This window comes from Dendrobium catenatum, unplaced genomic scaffold (assembly GCF_001605985.2).
Source record: "Dendrobium catenatum unplaced genomic scaffold, ASM160598v2 fragScaff_scaffold_621, whole genome shotgun sequence".
In the NCBI taxonomy this organism is placed as follows: Eukaryota; Viridiplantae; Streptophyta; class Magnoliopsida; order Asparagales; family Orchidaceae; genus Dendrobium; species Dendrobium catenatum.
The window spans coordinates 28,880,099-28,899,184 of NW_021319083.1; the positions used below are offsets into that span (position 1 = coordinate 28,880,099).

Sequence of the window (19,086 nt, forward strand, 5' to 3'; positions counted from 1 at the left end):
CCCGGACCCGACTCGAAAAAATCCGGGTTTGGGTCAACCCGTTTGTGAAACGGGTCGGGTTCGGATTTTTGACCCATTTGAAAAACGGGTCTGGTTTGGGTTGACCCGACAGCCCGCGGGTCAAACCGAATTGACCTGTTTCGCAAACGTCCAGCCCGGCGAGCCCGCACAACCGCGGAGCAACGGATCCCGCGTGACCGTGTCCAGTCGGACCAGGCTCGGCGCCTCAGCAGATCCCGCGACCCGCGTCCAGCCTGACCAGGCGACCAGCCCGCACTCGGCACCTCTGCGGATCCCGCGTTCAGCCCGCACAAGCTCCACTCCACAGGCGTGCTCGCGAGTCGCAACTTGGACTCCGCAGCTGCCGCTCGCGTTCCCGCACAGCCGCACTCGGGTCGGGACGGGTCAACCCGAGCAGGTAGGTCTGGTTGAAATGTCCGACCCGTTTGCAAAAACGGGTTGGGTTCGGGTTGACCCGTTTAGATCCGAGTCAGCTCGGGTTCGACCCGGACCCGACCCGTCGACCGGAATTGACACCCCTACCCAGACAAAAGAAGGAGATAACACACTAGAGAGGAAGAGGGAGAGAGTTGGCGCTGGGGAGCGAGGCCGGCGGCTTGTAAGGGGGGGAGAGGGCTAGGGTTAGGAAAGAACTAGGTTGAATGGAGATAAAGTGTGCTAATATCCAAATATGAAATTATTCTCAGGTTTTGAGTAAAAGTGGAGAGAAATAATTTGAATTTGGATTTCAAATGACATGCAATCAAGAGCCTTGAAGGAGCATTAAAGGAGAGGGGCCCAATCAAGGGGCCGGCGGCATGGTGAGAGGGAGAGGGACTAGGGGAAAGGGAATTATGTGTTTCCTAATCCGCTCCGACTAATTAATGAAGAAAATTTCAAATCCGTTCCAATTCAAATTTAAAATTGAAATCTCATTGAAACTTTCCTAATTTGGCCTCGGGCAAATTTGGAAACTTTCACTCATCAACTTTGAATTTCAAATTTGAAAATACATGGGGGTGGAGGCAAAGGGGCCGGTGGTTGACAGAGGGGTAGGGTGGTGGTTGAGGGGTAGGCCGGCGACTAATGGAAAGGCCGGCGGGATGAGGGTGAGGGCTCGGGTTTGTGGGTGGGATGAGGGTGAGCTTGGGTAGGTGGGCCTTTGAGATGGGCTTGGTGGCGGAGATGGCCGGCGGTGGAAGTTGAGGATAAGGGGGGAAAAGAAGGGAGGAGAACCAAGAGCCACCGGTGGTGACTGTTGGGTATGACGGGTGGCCTCTCCTAGGCTCCACCAAACTCTCAAACTTTCTCTCAAGCTCTCACATAAGCTTCAAGAACACAAATGCAGGAAAATTCTTCATAATAATTCATTAACCTCAAAAGAACAAGATGAAAGCTTTAAATAGCCTCTTAAAATGACTTAAAACAAAAGGACTCAAATACCCTCAAGGGGCTACATGACTCAATCCCTCAAGCAAGGGTAAAAAAGGGAAACTGCTGAAATAAAAATGCATCAATAAGGAAACAATAATAATATCAAAAGAACATCGGATAAATCGTGACCGTTGATCTACGGCCACGTCGACGGTAGACTTTCCAACTGATGTCCCCATCATAAACATAAATAACAAACATGCTACTGCAAAATACAAACAAAAGATACCTCTCAAATCTAAGAATATAATATACCAAGGAGTACAAATGTCTTTCAACTTTTTAAAGAAGCAGAGCTTATGGAATATGTTGAATAAGCCTTTTCCTCCCATATTAGTTAGAAAAAAAAACTTAAACAACTAAAGGGATAAAATTTCAACAAATAAAGGGATTGTTGACCAAGGTAACTCACCTGATCAGGTCGACCAGGGGGTGGATGCAATGGAATGTTCATCTCTAATGGGGGACCAATTGGTTTCTCCTTTGTTTTTTGCTCAAGATTCTCATCTTCAAACTCATATTGTGCATCTTCATCAGGCACTATATCCTCTGGCTTCAAATCTTTCTCATAAATTTCTTCCTCTTCCATTGGAGACCTCTGAGACAAGAAAAAATTTCTCAATTACTTGCACCACTACCAAAAACAAAAACAAAACAAATAGTAAAAGCCATTAAATATGCCTTCATGATTAATTAAAAATCACTTGATCATTTTCACACACTTAAGTGTACAACCATGCATCAAACCTTCATAATTTTTTGTCCGTGTCTCAAAGGAGCTTCTACAAAAACATATTCCATGACTCAAGCTACCGGATCTCCAAATTTTAACAAACATAAATGAATGAGGATTCACACAGCAAACTCCCAAACATTTTGGGGAAGGTCAATTTCTTAGTGATGCCTGCTATAACACCTAGTATTACACAAACAGAAGATTAAAACCTAATCCAACATGTGGTTTCATGATCATGTCTACGTTGCATAAAACAATATACCTAAAGCACAACAGTTATGATAGTTGAACATACAAAAAAATAATAATAATGGTGTTGAAAGCCAAAATCTCACATGTGAATCTTGTTCAAGATCGTTTTGAACGCCATACTCATCTTGTTCATCTACATCAGAATCTCCAAACACATCACGAACTGCTAGTTTGTCCTTTTGTTCAACAGGTGAGCTGCTGCAAAAATAAAAAATGCCAGTAGATCCTCAATGGATTTGACACCAAAAGAACCAACCTCAAAAGCAAATAGAACCATAAATTGTTATTGCAGTTCCTTCTAACCATTAAGAGAATAGAAACATAAATTGATGGTTTAAAACCACAAAACTAACCTGGCAAACAAAATGATCTAATAAAACAAGTTACGAAGATCAGCAATTTAAACAACGCAATCCAGGTACAATCACCTTCATCATAAAATCCAACCACTAACTTAACGTGAATGACTATGTATTTGGCAAATCTATTACAGCATTGTTTAGAATGTCAATGCACCACTATCCAGTACTCAGATTATCATTAAAAAATGCAACCGTGAAAAGCAAGAACACAAGCACCTACAAATATATACATTTCAGTCATATACATAAGGTGTTACCTTATGTTCCTTGCATTATCAACTAAATCAACTTCTTCGTCTTCATTGTGAGGATGGGCAAAATGGTTCTCTTCAGAACCCTCGGACTCTATGTCATATACCTCTCGCCTTCTACTTATTGCTGCCCTCTGCCCATATCCCTCATCCTCACTTTCAGCATACTTCCCTTCACTCCCAATCCTCTCATCACTAACTTCTCTTTCTGGTGAACTCTGAACCCTTTCCCCCTCACTCTCCACTTGTTCAACGTCGATATCATGAGCTTCCAGCTCACTTTCCACTTCACCTTGCCCCTCAGCTGCATCTTCACCATCAACCTCACCTTCATCTTCTCCCTCAGCCTCTGCCTCCAGCTCCTGGCCCTCTTGCTCCTCCTCACCCTCCTGTTCACCGTCAACATCAACTTCAATTTCAGCATCGGCTTCCACGTCTTCCTGCAAAAGTCAAATGAATTAAAATAAAACTACAAAAAAAAAAAATCAATTGCTGTATGAAGATGTAAATGAGATATGCTACTGTTATCACTTACATGAGACTATGAGAGTGAGTGATCACTTTTCCTCTCAAAGGATTACATAACATTTAAGTTAAAAAATTATATATATATAACGCAAATCCTTGCTCATAAACATCCCGAAAAAATATATCCAATAATCTATCAAATTAATGGCGAGCATTAAAGCAAAAAACAACAACGCAGAGCATGCGAATGAAGAAGAAATTAAAAAAAAATATCAACCTTATTTTATAAAAACCCCGAACTCAAGTACATACAAAGATTAAGCTTCATCAATGCGTATCTATGGTGGTGAATTCCATCCTCTAAATCAGAAGGAAGCAGTGAATATAACAATTCAAGATTTTGATGATAACGGAAACGAAAGAAAAACTCTTTAAGATCGTAAATACACACCGATGGATAATCCGACTGATTTGCAGCCGCCTCGTGCTCGGAATCAACCTCTTCTTCTTCCTCCTCCTCGGACTGATCGCCGAAGAGGTTCTGCATCATTATATTCCTAGTCTCCTCGTCGGCATCTCTGTCACCCGCCATCCGAAAATCTCTCTCTCTCTCTCTCTCTCAGTCCTCCGTCTTAACGCTAACTATAACGCCGCGAGCTTCGAGGATCTATTTCGCAGCGCGTTCGAATGTGTGACCAGCTTCTAGCCCTAGCGCGTGATTCTTTCTATCAATTATCATGCTATGGATGGTTGGTTCGGTAACTTCGGTTCAGCTGGTGGGACGAAAGCAGCCCGAGTTGGCTGCGTAGACACTGACGGTCCGCTGAACCGGATGAAGCATCTGCATTGGGAGATTTTTTTTTTTATTATTGAAAGAATTATGGGTCCCGCTACTATTTTAGTATATGATACATTCATATAAGTTTTAACCCGTATATACTTCATAAATTTTTGTACATTCAAAACAAAAGCATAAAAAGTCAAAGAAATCGCAATTAAATTGAGAATTTAATTCATTTTATTAAGTAATAGAATATTTATACTTACAAAAAGATTATTGTCTTAACATGAATAAAAAATGTATACATATATAGATAAAATAAAGTGAGAATATCTCAAAAGTACATATTATTTTTTAAAATAATGACTATGAAAAAAAAATAATTCATAGCATTTAGACATGTAAAATAATTAAAAAAAAAGAGCTATGTATCATGAAATATGCAATTTTCATATCTATTGAAAATAATAATACAATGCAAAGAATATGACCTCTAGATATGGCTTATATGTTGAAAGTTAAGGGTTGAAGAGGTAAAAATTGCCAATAATAGACACTCACTAGTGTGCTATATCATCTTTTTATAACAAGAAAGATTGACAATTAAAATAAGTATCAACTTTGGAAAAAGGGCATGTCAGTGTTGTTAGTGATGGTGAGTGTTGGTCTTATTAGCAGTAAAAGAAGACGTCGACCTACTATCAATGATGAGCATCAACATTTATTATCAAGGGTAAGGGTCAATGGCACACAAAGCGATGATTAGGGCTGTCAAAATCGGGTCACGAGTCGGGTTCGGGTCCAACCCGAAATTGACACGACACTGTTCAACCCGACCCGTTTTTGCAAATGGGTTGGTTTTCCAAACCCGAACCCGACCCGCTTCATGTCCGGGTCAACCCGAATCCAACCTGATTCAGATATATTTTATTAAATTTTTTTATTTAATTCAATTTATTTAAATCTAAATCAAATTAAGGTAATATTTACTTCTATTAATTTAAAATAAATCAAGATTAATTTAATTTGGGCAATAATGTTTATAATTTTTTGAAATATCATTTACTTATTTCATAAGAATCCATTAAAACCCTCTAAATTAATTAAAAATGGGTCAAATCGAGATGATTTCGAATTTCCGGGTTAGCCCGAACCCGACTCGATTTTGCAAACGGGTCGAAATCCCTAACCCAAACCCGAAATTTTTGGGTCGGGTCAAATATTGACACCCCTAGCGATGATCACCATCTCTGGTTGCAATGGTAAGTACATCAATGGGTATGATAGACGTCCATTTTGATGTTAATGACAATCATTATCCTTGATAGCATCGATAGATGATAGATGCTTTTCTAGAGGTCAAAGACAGATGAACCTTAGTGACGCATAAATGATAGTAAATATTAGTTGGTTCAATACATAGTTATGAATTCTCTCTTCTTAGATCATTCATTCACCCTCCTTCCATCTTAATTTTTGTTGTCAAATTATTGAATGTTAAAATAATTATAATGATGAGTGAGAGTATCATTCTAATACTAAAATAATTATATATATATATATGATTATGTTAAGAATAAAACATACGAGACATGAGAATTTTATATAAGAAAAATTTATTAATAAAAGAAAATCATGAAGTCTAATAAAGTTGAACCAATGCGAGTCATATGATACAAATGATGCACTGTGCTATAACTAGAAAATATATTAATACAACGTGGTGGATTAACTTTAAACTTTGGCTTACCTTTAATGGAAAATTATTTTTATAATTATAGTGCTACATGGGCCAAATAACAGCCTAATTGTAGTGCCTGAAACTTGGCCCACATATTAATAGGCTTAGGCTTTAGGGGTGCTCTTCTTTCCATACGGGGTCATTGGGCCTAGCTTAAAATCCAGCCCGGAATCCTTCGATGAGGATCACGAAATGGACGGCTTGATCTCCTGATATTAAATCTCCAAGCTGCGTCACACCTAACGTAAAGGAATCTATCGGGTTTATCATCGAATGCGTAAAACGGACGGCTAAGATTTGTCCAACCCGTTCTGGCCAACTAAAATAATTGAGGAAAAAAAAGAAGAAAATAATTTCCCGGCTCTTAGTCCGATCCTGAGCGCCTCGGAACCGAACCTCCCCATCTTCTCCTCCAAGAGTTCGTTGAAAATTTCGCACTAATTCTGATCACTTTATCTCTCTGTGCCCCATTTCTCGCCGAGAACACCTTCGTGAGAATTTTATTTTTAAATCGCTTTTTGTTCTCTCTTCGCTTTGGGAAGCCCTAACCCTAGCTCGAGGAAGCGCGGGAAACCCTAACACCAATTCCTCAGAAATCGACTCAAGATCGCCATTTGAGGAAGTACGAGTAATCCCACTGCCCTCTACGGGTCACCCCTGGAATCTGCTTCATGGATCGCAGGTGGAACTGATTCGCAGAAGCAAAACAGTCTCCGCTGTGTGGATTCTACTCGTGGCTGATTTCGGCTGCTCGTAAGACCTAATTGGGTTTGGAGATTCCGAATTTCTGCACTTGCTTTAGGTTTTGTTCGTGTGGCTTTGTTGGGCGAGCAGGTTTATTTTATTTTATTTTATTTTATTTTTTACTTATGTGGCTTGTCTTAGTGGCCGGGGCTGGGTTTGGTGAGGGGAAGTTAGTAATGGGTGAGTCCGCAGGTTTAGGGTTGAGGTCAAATGTTGTCTTTCTTTGGGTGTGATGGAGCTAAAGAAAGAATGTGGTATTCTTGTTGCTTAAGGTTGTTTTGTCTGCAATTTTTTGCTGCTTGGACTCGCCTGCTACTTGACTAACCGCATATGCTTTTCAACTTAGTTCAAGAACTCTCCCATCTAATTCATGGAACGATAGCTTTTTTGGTAAAAATATATTTTTCTTGTTGTGGCTTCCATGCTTTTCTTACCATTTGTTTTCCCCCTTTTTATATAGATCTTAAGGTTTCTGCTTGGTTTATAATGAACACAGTGGCATCATGGAGCGTGATTTCTAGTGCATGAAGTTAAGTTGTGGCTGTACAAATTTTCTGCTTGTTGAATATTATAGGCTTGGGTCAAGATTGGAGAATATCTATATATGAAGGAATTTCCAAAGAGTCGCAGTGAGGAGTATCTTAAAACTAAGTATGGTTTGTTTGGTTTGTTGTCTTTCTTCAGGAATCTCTTTGGCCTGATATATTTGAGGGCATAACCTGCTGCTTACTTAAATAGTGCAATGCCTAGTCTCAAAATTGAGTGTGTTTTCTTAAGCTTGAGATTCACCAGGAATCCTTCTGGTGTGCAATAGATGTGGATGCCATTTGAGTCATGTTGAATAATAGCACACTTAACTTTCATGGTTTTGCTGTCTGCTTTGGGGCAAAGCTTCTCCCTTATTTCCTAATTGATGGCAACTTCTAAGTGATTTTTCTTTAATTCCCAAATTGACTGTCTCACTCTCACATTATTATGGTGATAATTGGGAACCTGTAATATTTGAGATAAACCGTTGAAAACTGCATCTTAGTACCTTTCTGCAAAATGTTAAGGCATCTTTCATTTATTGTCACCTTTTTTTATAGATCTGTAGTAAAGAAGCACATGTTATGCTTTGTTCATTTTATTTTTAATCTTATTCTTGTCTCATGGAGTCATTAATACTTTTGTATATCTAAGGCATTGGCACATTGCATTACATTCACTAATTAGAAGGAAGTTTCTAGGTTCACTTTTTTTTTTCCGTTCAAGTCTGATTTCTTGACAAAAAGATTTATTGCTACTTTAAAAGGGTGGGGAGAGAATTTCAAAGACTTAACATGCTCTTGGAGCATATTTTTTACTGACTTTTGACAGATTTTTTTTTAATCCGTTCACTTAGCTGGTTGCTTGGCAAAGATACTTATTATTGCTTTTGATATTTCCTTTCAAAGGGTGGGTAAAGAGTTCTAATGAATGAGCATACTCATAGAGCATATTTGCATTGACTTTTTTCATTACTATATTTTTTTCTTCAGGACCAAGAGGCTATTGAAGCTCACAATTCTCATAGATTTGGACATGTTTCAATTAGAAAGTAGAAATAAGAGTCACCGCTGGAATTTAAGCTATTTCTTCTATGTCCGGGAATGAAATTACTGGTATCCACAACTTCTTTGAAGAAAACAGCAGTCATCAATCTTCTTCTTATATTGGTAGCAGGTTCAGGCCATATCATTTCCAGCATCAATCCATGGATTGGTACCCGGGCAATGACTAAAGTGACTCAATCTTCTTATATTGGTAGCTGACACTTCCGGGCCTTCGTAATTATTTAGTTTATGTTTTTGTTCATGAAAACCATTTTGCCAAGGTACATGATTTCATTATTTGCTCATCTGCTTTGTTTGATTAGCTTGGCACCTTACTATACAGTTTATGGTTCAGCTTATATTTTTTAGTTGGTCCAAAATTTGTATGCTTTTTGATATCTGTTAATTCAAAATTCACTTTGCATTAGCAGATTCTGATCAAGGAAATGTTAGGCTACCCTTTCAGACACCTTTTGGCATAGGATCTCAGTTCAGTCTGAAACAACATTTCAATAAAAGCCAAGGCAAAATCCAACAATTAAACTTGAATGACTTGATGCATGTTTCAACAGCTCTACAGGGAAGGTCTGGTCAGGGGAAATTTCAGCGAGAAGGTGCAATTCCTGATAATCTTAGTTTAATGCAGAGAGGCTTAGCTAATTTTGGATCTCAAGAGGGAAATTCTCCTGGCTATGTTTCTGGCTTTCCTGGAAGTTTGGAAAAACCAGATGTAACAGCATCCCCAGTTAGTTTTGACTTTCTTGGTGGTCATCAGCAGCTTGGTGGCCAACATTCTGGAATGTCGCAGCCTCACCAAATGCATCAGCAAGGCCCTAATGACACGCAATGGAAGCAGCACCTGATTGCCATGCAGATGCAAGAAATTCAACGGCAGCAACAGTTTCAGCAGCTGCATTTAGGAGCAAGGCAGCACAATCCTTTTAACCAGATGTTTGGTGCAACTGGACAGGGTGCTGCTGATGAGTTGCCAGGTATGCTGAGTGGCATGCCTGTTGCAAATGCAGTCAACTACATGCCAGCTGACCTCATGGGGTCTCAATCAAAGTCAACAAATAATTCTCATTTGTTTATTGCTGGAAACATGAATTGGGCACAGCGCAGCATACCCATGATGCAAGGTATTCCAAATGGGCTTATATATTCACAGGACCAAGGTCAGTTGATGCATTCCATGGGATTTGTTCCTCGGACTTTAGATCAATCTTTGCATGGAACTCCTGTTTCAGGTAATATGGGATCTCTGAATCATTACTTCCAGTTACAAGGTATGCCAAATGATAGCACATCAGTTGACTTGATGTCAAAATTAGGTGAGAATCATGCAGAAAGGACATCAGTGCAATCATCTGGACTTAATGACTTCCACAATGATCAGCGTCCCATCTCAAATGAAGGTTACTCAGGTGCTAGTTTTGTTGGGGGAAGGCAGGGAGCTCAAGAAAAAACTCTGTTTGGTAATGCTTTAGTCCAAGGTGCTGACAGTGGTTCTGTTTCGGGAAGCATTCATCAATCAAATCATTTGTCAGAAAGGGTTCAAGTTCAAGAATTTCAGGACGGAAGGGCGCAAACTGATTGGTTAGGTAAGTCTCATAACAGCATCACAGCACAAGTTGCCCCTTCTCACATGGCGACTAGTCTAGATCCAACTGAAGAAAAAATCCTGTTTGGTGTTGATGACAATGCCAATTGGGATGCTCCTCTTGGGGTGAGTAGTAGCAAAGTTGCAGGAACTTATCTGAATGGATATCCCATGCAGAATAATGACTGCCTCAATGTATTTCCCTCACTTCAGAGTGGTACTTGGAGTGCTTTAGTGCAGGAGGCATTAGAAGTGTCCAGCAGTGACACAGGTCAACAGGAGGAGTGGAGTGGATTGAGTCTCCAGAAAGTAGAACCACAGGCAGGAAATCATTTGGTTTTGTTGAGTGATAATGACAAGCAGAATGTTGCAAGAGATGCTGAAAACAACCTGCATGATACACTACGATCAAAGCATTTTCCATTGTTAAATGATACTACAGCCAGACATTGCTTAAATTCTGTACCTAGTTCTCAGCAACCTATCAAGTACTCATATGAACAAAATGAAAGGTTAGAAACTGATCATTCTATTCGATCTGTTCAGCAGTTATCCAAGAAAACAAGTGATGCACAATTTGCCCAGAATTATCAGCCGTACAACTTCATTGGGAATAGTTTTCAAGAAAGACAACGGCAGTTGAATGCTTCTAATGATGTTTGGGTTGTCCAGGAGCACCAGCAAGCAATGCAACAGATGGATTCTTCAGAAATGGGATCAAATTCTCAGGGAATTCAGCATTCTTGGATCCAACAACAGAAAATGCCTTTTTACAATATGAATAGCCAGTTGGGTAACAAAATAAGCAGTTGGGGCATCGAATCACCATCTTCTAGTGGAAGTCGTAATTTTAAAAATGATGATAACGGTGACCTGAATCAATATGCTCGAAGCAATGACATAAACACTACAATGAACATTGAAATGGGTCATGCTAGAAACTTGGGAATGTTTGGTGAAAGTAAGGATGCTGTGTCCCTGAGTTCAGTTGGAGGGCCAGAATCGGTTAAATCTGAAACTAATAACCAAAAGATGGCTCGTGAACATTCCTATGTTGCTAACTTAGCTGATTTTATGAATCCCAGCACTTTTAGATCAAACACGGTAATAAATCAACAGCTGCAAAATAGACAGACAGGGCATCCTTTTAAACATATTGCTGGCCCTTTGTTCATGAAAGATAAAGAAGCAAATCAAGTTAATGACCAGAAGCAGCTAAGTGCATGTACACAAGACTGGGATCCAACTCCAGGTCACACCAATAAAGAATCAGGTGAAGCACATGGCCATGCTTTTAGCCACTTGAACACTAGTCATGAAACTGGTGATGGACGAAATGAGAATGAGAGAGATGATTCTTTGTTAGCTCGAAGTGACCATTTGCATTTGATCAGTGGTGGCCAAAAATTCTCTGATCAATCTGATCGAAAATCTTTGGGTTCCCAGAGGTTTCAATTTCATCCCATGGGAAATCTGGAGATAAACGTGGAAACAGCTAATCAAGAAAGCCACAAATCACAGTCTCAAGGTCCTGCTCATCCTATGATGTGGGGATTGAAAAATCAAGAGAAAGAAAATTTTGGAAACTCTCAGTTAGTTGGTCATGTTGCCTCAACTAATTCAACTGACATTGGAAAGGTAATGATGAGCATCGAGTTATAGCTCATTTTTGGAAGCCTTGCTTACTATAAATCTTTATTATAAAGTCTAAAGTTGTTCCTGTTTGTTGTAGGATTGCTTTATTGATCCCAAAAAAAATTCAACTTTAGCAGAATCACCACATACAGGCACATTTTCTGGGCATAATCCAGCTATACAATCTTTCAGCGCAACAACGGCTCGCTTCTCCCAAGAAAAGAGGATTGGTCTTCCTAGGTAACTTTTGCATGGCCGTTGTTATTGTACGCCATATTTTTTATTACATTGCATGTCCGAGAATCATACACCTAAAATGATAGTTGTCCCTGATGACAAGTAAACCATGTTTTATCATTATGATCACATTGAAACTGTAATTATCTTTCAAGATTATCATTGTGCAAAGGGCTACGTGTAAATAAAGTGAGTGCTTAGATTACCTAAAGTGCATATATCACATGAAGCATCACATAATGTTATATGTTATTTAACAACCATCATACAAATTAAATTATGCAACGATTTATGTTATTTTAACTCAATTATTAACAAGAAAAACTAGTGCAATCTAGCAAGCAATCGGACAGTCATTATGATGAGTAATGCATGGTATTAACGCATAGTTGAACCGGTCTTCTTTGACCAGGAAGTGGAGTGGAGTGAAGGCATAATGTGCTCTAAAAAACAACTGCGAAGTGCTTTGAGTGCATTTTGCAGTGTAAGCCTGCTTTGTAGAATGTCACAGGACTTTATAGTTCCTCTTCTATTAAAGTGCATTTTCCTTGGTACTTTTAAAAATAAGGTTATGATTGTGCTTTAATACTTGCTGCAGTAAGTTTGGGTTGTGTGTTCTCTTTTCTTCTTTATACTTTTCGCGTGACCTGCTTTCACAAGGAATTATGGCTAGCGTTGACAAAAAAATGTGCAACTAGCTGCGGGTCTAACATATTTAATCTGATCAATTGCAGTCAAAATGTTCATATGCTTTTTGACAAGTCGGATCAATCAGATGATTGTAGTAGTACTGCCAAACAGAACAATTTTGAAAACAATTCATCGTCTGGTATGCCCGAGGGAGTTGCTTCTGATGGGCCAATATCTCATGTGCAACGTATACAAGCAAATCACCTACACGGCATTGGTTTAAAACTGGCTCATCCACCTCAGAGGCAGTCCGTGGTAGGCAATCCCTTGCTCATGCGTGCACCAGCTGAAGGTACTCCTCAAACATGGTCGTCATCCCCCAGTTCATCTGTATCTTTGCCAACCATTCATGAAACTAATCGAAGAGAAAACTTGGATTATAAAACAAGTATGTCTCCTCAGAACATGAAAGATGCCTTGTATTCAAATACCAAAGGGAACTCATTGGGGATGATAACTAACATAAGAAATCAGCCTGTAGTTCAGCAACAGCAGCTGCAGCAGCAGAGCATTTCATATGCTTCTAGACAGGCACAGTTTGACCTGTCTGTGAATCAATCGTTTGGAAGCAAAGTGAATGCTGATGGCCATCCTAAACATATTCATCTTCCACAGCCACAGGACCCTCATGATAGATCTCTAGCTAATCAAACTTCTCAAGCATTGTTTCCAGGCATGCCTGGTAAAGTTTCTGCTTCTAGATTTGCTTCCTTTCCTGACAATGGTTCACCCTTACCTTCACATTTATACTCCCAACAAAGCGGAGATTCTGATATGATAAATGCTAGCTCCGATAGAAGAAATGTGAACCAACTGCTCCAAGTCGTAGAAACTGTGTCAGCCAATCTTCCTTCTGCTGCATCAGTTGAATCGCAGCAAGGTCACTTTTCTAACTTTTTCAATAATGCATGGAGAAATGCAGCCACTCAGCGACCTTCTGGATTACAGTCTCAGAAGATTCCTTCAAATTTACTTCAGTCATTGAATCCTTTAAGGCCCCCACATCAAGATGATCAATGTGCAAATATGGGAGGAAATGCTTCATCTGAGGTAGGGGCTTGCTCTTTCAATTCACAGCAATTTACCTATGGAGAAGAAAATCCACTAAAAGGTACAAATTCGGAGCAAAACCACGCAATGGGTGTGGATCTATCTCCTAAAGTGGCCAATACATCTGAGGTGCAGGAGCAAGAGTCCAAAAATATCTCAAATAAAAGTTCTGCTGTTTCTATTTGCTCTTCGGATGGTTTTAATCAGCAAGACGATAAAAAGGGAAGGGAAAAAGTGACCTTTCCAACTGTTTTGCCTTCCAGTAATGATGTTCAAACACATAGTTACTCTTTGCTGCAGCAAATGCAAGCCATGAAGGGAACGGACTCTGATCAAAGTAAAATAGTTAATATGAGGCTTAAAGGATCCGAATCTGCTTGCAGAGGATCAGATGCAGGTGCACAACCTAGTGATATGAAAATTTTAAGCTTTTCTTCCAGGGAGATTGAAGAGAGAAGTGGCAATTCATCTAACCACCTTGTTATTGGAGAGTTGGCATCTCGCAAGCCAACTTCCTCTACTGTGCTGCCTGAACTACAGAACGGTTCGCTGAGTAGTTCTGTGCTTAATCTTACTGGAACGAATGCGCGACACCTGGTTAATCCTCAAATGGTTCCATCATGGTTTGAGCAATACGGAAACTATAAGGACTGTCAGACTTCAGGATTGTCCGACAGCCTTGGAAGTTCTCAGAGGAGCACCAAAGCTGGTGCTCAGCATTACTTTTATGCAAAAGCTTCTGAACAAATGGATAATGATGCCATGATGAAAAGGAGATGTGATAGTATCTCAGAGAATTCATCGCCTTCTGCTGTGGCTGCAGATTCTCATTCATCTCCTCATCTAAAAGTGCCAGATGAAAGTTTGGTTTTGGTGAGAAAGAAACGAAAAATTGCCTCATCGGATCTGCATTCATGGCACAAGGAGGTTACTCAAAATTCACGAAGCTTGCAAAGCTTCAGGTGTTTGTTTTGACTAGTAACTGAGAAGCTGCTGATTAAGCTTATAATTGTTTTCGTTCCTATGTTTTGTTTTGTTTAAACGTTTTTTTGGTTGTTCGCAGCTTGGCTAAGATGGAATGGGCTCAGGCTACCAATAGGCTGATTGAGAAGGTCATCAGGCTAAATTTGTTTTGTTATCTTTAAGGCTATTCTTTTTCTCTTGCTGGTTTTTTGTGAAGATCTCATTTAATCTTGTGATTATAGATTGAAGATGATGTTGAAGCTATGGATGATGTTACATCAATAACTCGGCCGAAGAGGAGGCTCGTCTTGACCACTCAGCTGATACAACAACTCTTTCCTCCTGTACCTGCCAAATTTCTTTTCCAGGATTCTGTGATGTCCTATGAGAAGGTGATTTATTACCTTACTAGACTAACACTTGGAGAAGCATGCAGCCTGATCTCAGTATTGGGAAATGATTCAGGATTGCAGTTAGAAAGTAGGAACACGTGAGTTTTCCGTAACTTGGATTTTGTTTGTATGAATTCGTGTTATTTGGTTTAATATTTTGATTTTCTTCCTTTTTTTTAAATTTGTTATGCTAACTTTCTTTTTTATCATGGACCTCTGTTTATCACGCAATCAGATTTTGTAGTTTTATGATTCATTGATCTTTTAATTGCATGTTTTATGTACATCTTACGACCATCTACTAATCTAACTTATTTGTAAGCCCTATCTAGCAAGATACTTAAAATATTTATCTAGTCTAACATAATCCCATAATTTGTTTGCTCAGTATACCGGAAAAAAATGATACACCCAAGAAGAAGCGAGAAGAATTTTTCCTAAATATTGTGGATAATTTCATTTTGAGGTTACGGAGGCTCCAGAGTAATTTTTTGAGGTATGATTTGAATATTTCTTCCAAAGTCTAAGAATCCTCTTTTTGGTGTTTTTCATGTATTCTTAGAGCACCGTTTTTTTTTTTCAGCTTTCACTTTCCATTTTAACTATAACTAAGTTTCGAACTCTACATTGTATTTTGGTTTTATCTAGCTTGAATTTTGATGGACTCTGCTGTGCTTTAGAATACTTGATTCAAATCTAATTTTGTATCCTTGTGTCTTGTAACATATGGTCAGGTTCTCTGCGCTGTGAAAGGTTTCAGGTCATAGAATCGATTATACATCTCAGACTTCAGGAGATTTTCTGCACTTTACCGAGAAGTTTAGCCACCCTTTTTAGTTTTTTTAATGTCTAACATCTAGTTCTTACATTGTTCTTGTTGTTCAAACGCATATATCTGATACTATTCAATTTTATGGAGACTCAATTGTTAGAAGCATGGTAATATTGGAACGTCATTGTTTGTTGTTCATGTTCTCAACCATTGAGTCAATTGAGGAAAAGAGTTTCATTTAGGGATCATGATTTACTTGATATGGTCCTTCTAGGAATTTTGCACTGGCCATGGCAAGGTGATTATACTTGCATTAGACCGAGAGCATGGAATCATTGAAATTTGAACAAAACCACTAAAACTGCTGAAGTATCATGACCATATAGTACTAAGATGTTTGTAGTCTTATTGCCATATTGAGGTGATTAATTGGAATTTGGTTTGGTGTAATTTTCAACTTGTTGTATGAATTGCCTTGATAGAATATTGTGGAACTAAGAATGGATATTTAATTACAAAAAAAAGAAAGATTAGTTTTTAAAAAAAAAACATCCGATTGGTCTAGCAACTCACTATCCAGGGAAACGATTTTAAATGGTGCGGTTCAATTTAATAGTTGATACTAAATACAATGGCCAGAGAGATCAGTTGAAATTATTAGTCGAGTTTAATGCATGTATGCATTCTGATTTTGGTTTATCTGAGGTATATATCATCATTGACTTGTTGTCGATAGCAGCAGAAGCCATTGCCAGTTACCGAGACTGGTTCAAAATGGCTTCAAAACATCCTGCCGTAATTTGTCAATATTAGCTAAGACCGTGAAAGTGATATGTGAGTTTTGAAGGTGGAAATATAATTGAATTTAGCCCTTGTGAGCTCCCACTTCATTCTCTGTAGTCTTTAGGAATATGTGCTCTCCGCTCCCAGTCGTGTTGCCTTGAAAATTTTTGTGAAGATTAATAGGATCTGAACTTATAATCTCTCATTCAGGATTTTTTTTTCCTTGCAACTTGTTGATGGACTTTTTTTTTTTATTTTTACTGTTTTCTTAATATTTTAGGTTGGAAGGTGGTTCCACAGTCGTTGATTTTAGAATGGAATGTCAAGATGTGGAGAGAGGTTCTATTATAAACCGGTTTGCAAAATTCCATGGTCGTGGTCCTGTGGATGGGATTGATGGCTCATCTGCCTCAGAAACTACACCCCGTCGATCATTTCCGCAGAGAAATGTGTCTGTGTTACCAATGCCAAGAAATCTTCCTGATGGGGTGATATGCCTTTCACTCTGAATTTGTCAAGTGATTCTACTTCTATTGTAGTTGCAATCACCAGATTTAGCCCTCCCCGTGCTATGTTGTAGTACGTGATAATTCTGCAAGCAAAACATTTGCCAAATGCTGGTCGGGGAGTACTAATTGCATCTTCTTTACTGGGAAAAAGCCTGAGGCAACCTCGTGGAAGAGCTTTCATCCTTCGGTGCCTTTATATCCTCTTTTTTGCCCCAAGTACAGGTTCCTCGTGTAAATTCTGCCCCAACACCAAAAAAAAAAAAAAAAATCTATGCTTCCATATCATTTTTCACAAAATGGAGAGGAGGGCTTTTAGCATATATTCTTTTGTTTTTATGAGAAATGATCAAGATATTCAGGTTGTAGCCTAAATGAACAGATTCCCTATGGGCTTTTCAGCATCTGGTTCTGGTAACTAGTTAGGAAATATCAAATATGTTCTTCTTGAGATGATGCTTCTCTTCTGTCTTATGGGGGTTTTTTTTTGTGAAAAAATGTGCAGATGTGTGCAGGCAAAAGGGACTTTTTCAAAATCTAGGTTTTTTCACCCTCGACCGTTAACTTTCCTTTTTATATAGAGGATAATATTCGGTCAGTTCATTGTTGTTGCAGTTCAAATTTGTACCCAGAAAGCAATGGAATATTATCATATAAATTGTCTTTTGCCTTTTGAACGTTTCATTGCCAAAGGACAAAAGTATTAATTATTGAAAGTCTCTCTCTCTCTCTCTCTTACGACCGTTTTATCTGTTAGCGCTTTTCCACTGTTGTCATGTGAGTGCTGGTCAATCGTTGTAGTTTTCTCTTTTGATGACTCAAACGATAGTAAAATATTTGGTCTTCTATTATTATTTTAATTTGAGTGCCATCAGTGTGGTTACAGTTGACATTAAATTAGGCCAAGTCCTGCTGGTTGGTATCATGCTATACCTTTTTATTTTAGTTTTTGCAGCAAAAGGCTGTACTCCGTTTGTCCTGTTGCTGTTAAAAGACACAACATCCAATTGCTGTCATTATTATCATCATCATGGGCATAGTACCAATATATATATATATATATATATATTGGTAACTTGGGGGATTCGAGTTCGGGTGGGATGGGAGGAATTTTTTCCGTCAGCCACTTGGCTGTAGACCCGATCTCAAGTGGTACCAACATTTGGTTTGGGATTTATCTAAGTGTATGTGGTTTATGGTATTTATTTTTTGTTATTGAATTTAAAATCTAATATTGCTGCTTTTTTTTTCTTTATTTTTAAGAAATTTTCAACCATTCAAGAAAAAAGCAAGATTATTGGATAGTGCCACTCGTTAGTTTAATGAAATCAATGTTTTTTTATTTTTTTATTTGTTCAATACATTCTTGCTAGGGAGTGATGAATATTTCTCGACTGTGAAGCAGATGGCAAAAGCCTGCCTTGTTCGGATGAGATGGTTATATATATATTATTGCCTCCTACATGGTTAAAATGAGAAGGCTAACATTAGTTTTTATAATTTAAATTTGTGGATAAATATTTGTACGGTAAAACAGTACAAATCAATGGAAGTCAATATTTAAAATTGAATGCAATATTGTTGATTGGATTTCTTTCAGCTAGAAATCTAACTCTATATTTTTTTCCTAGTTTTTTATTTTGTAGTTTATGCTCAGTTGGATATTTTATTGAAACCCTCCAAAAATTTGACATATGGCCGAGCTCCCATTGTCATAAATAATAATGTTTTCTTTGTCTACTCTAAAGGGGAAAGGTCTGTTATAATATTATCATCATAAGCCACCAAGTTTTATGTCCCCACTTCCTAAAGTTTATACATATTTATATTTATATAATATAATCTTCAAAGTTTGTTCACAATGCGAGTGAATGAATGTCTAATCATTCTGTCAAAATGTCTATTCCATAAATCTATACCTCTTATAAAGAATTCAAACGGTCCCCCACAATCTTCCCTTTGGAATCATCCATCCTCTTAGTCTTAAAATTGCAGGAAAAGGACAGATACAGCAATTTCATGTAATCAAAATCTTCTTTCTCATCTCAAACTCACGTGTGACATTTATTAAGGAGAGAGAAAGCGATGGAAGATCTGATGATTCTTTCTGTGCTC

At 38.5% G+C, this 19,086-nt stretch overlaps 2 protein-coding genes across 7 annotated transcripts in view; one reads left to right on the forward strand and one right to left on the reverse strand.

Annotated features, from left to right (window-relative positions):
• Positions 1 to 4,162, reverse strand: part of LOC110105035 (protein LEO1 homolog) — a 29,794-nt gene extending 25,632 nt beyond the window's left edge. The window contains exons 1-4 of one of the 2 annotated variants that reach the window (XM_020834397.2): positions 3,955 to 4,162; positions 3,042 to 3,475; positions 2,506 to 2,617; positions 1,847 to 2,032 (exon numbers count right to left, since the gene is read on the reverse strand). In XM_020834397.2, the coding sequence (XP_020690056.1) occupies positions 1,847 to 2,032; positions 2,506 to 2,617; positions 3,042 to 3,475; positions 3,955 to 4,095 (873 nt within the window). In that variant the 5' untranslated portion in view covers positions 4,096 to 4,162. Of the gene's footprint in view, positions 1 to 1,846; positions 2,033 to 2,505; positions 2,621 to 3,041; positions 3,476 to 3,954 lie in introns of both variants that reach the window. The other variant, XM_020834388.2, reaches the window with a different exon arrangement.
• A 2,233-nt stretch (positions 4,163 to 6,395) lies between these two features.
• On the forward strand, positions 6,396 to 17,690 carry LOC110105047. 5 transcript variants are annotated; one of them, XM_020834426.2, is made up of 10 exons: positions 6,396 to 6,778; positions 8,290 to 8,624; positions 8,775 to 9,590; positions 9,675 to 11,581; positions 11,676 to 11,818; positions 12,550 to 14,517; positions 14,619 to 14,667; positions 14,761 to 15,008; positions 15,299 to 15,406; positions 16,746 to 17,690. In XM_020834426.2, exons 3-10 carry the CDS (start codon positions 8,900 to 8,902, stop codon positions 16,972 to 16,974), a joined length of 5,343 nt encoding a protein of 1,780 aa, XP_020690085.2. In that variant the 5' UTR covers positions 6,396 to 6,778; positions 8,290 to 8,624; positions 8,775 to 8,899; the 3' UTR covers positions 16,975 to 17,690. The 5 variants fall into 5 exon arrangements, with proteins under 5 accessions (XP_020690085.2, XP_020690071.2, XP_020690063.2 ...); XM_028695292.1 differs by lacking the exon at positions 6,396 to 6,778 and adding exons at positions 6,904 to 7,159; positions 7,266 to 7,420 and having other exon boundaries at positions 8,775 to 11,581; XM_020834412.2 differs by having other exon boundaries at positions 6,396 to 6,859; positions 8,775 to 11,581.
• Positions 17,691 to 19,086: the final 1,396 nt, after the last annotated feature.

Coding starts and splice junctions, on each gene's coding strand:
- LOC110105047 (XM_020834412.2), top strand. CDS start 8,900: ATGCATGTTTCAACAGCTCTACAGGGAAGGTCTGGTCAGGGGAAATTT. Junction 14,518..14,618: donor CGAAGCTTGCAAAGCTTCAG/GTGTTTGTTTTG, acceptor GGTTGTTCGCAG/CTTGGCTAAGATGGAATGGG. Junction 14,668..14,760: donor CCAATAGGCTGATTGAGAAG/GTCATCAGGCTA, acceptor TTGTGATTATAG/ATTGAAGATGATGTTGAAGC.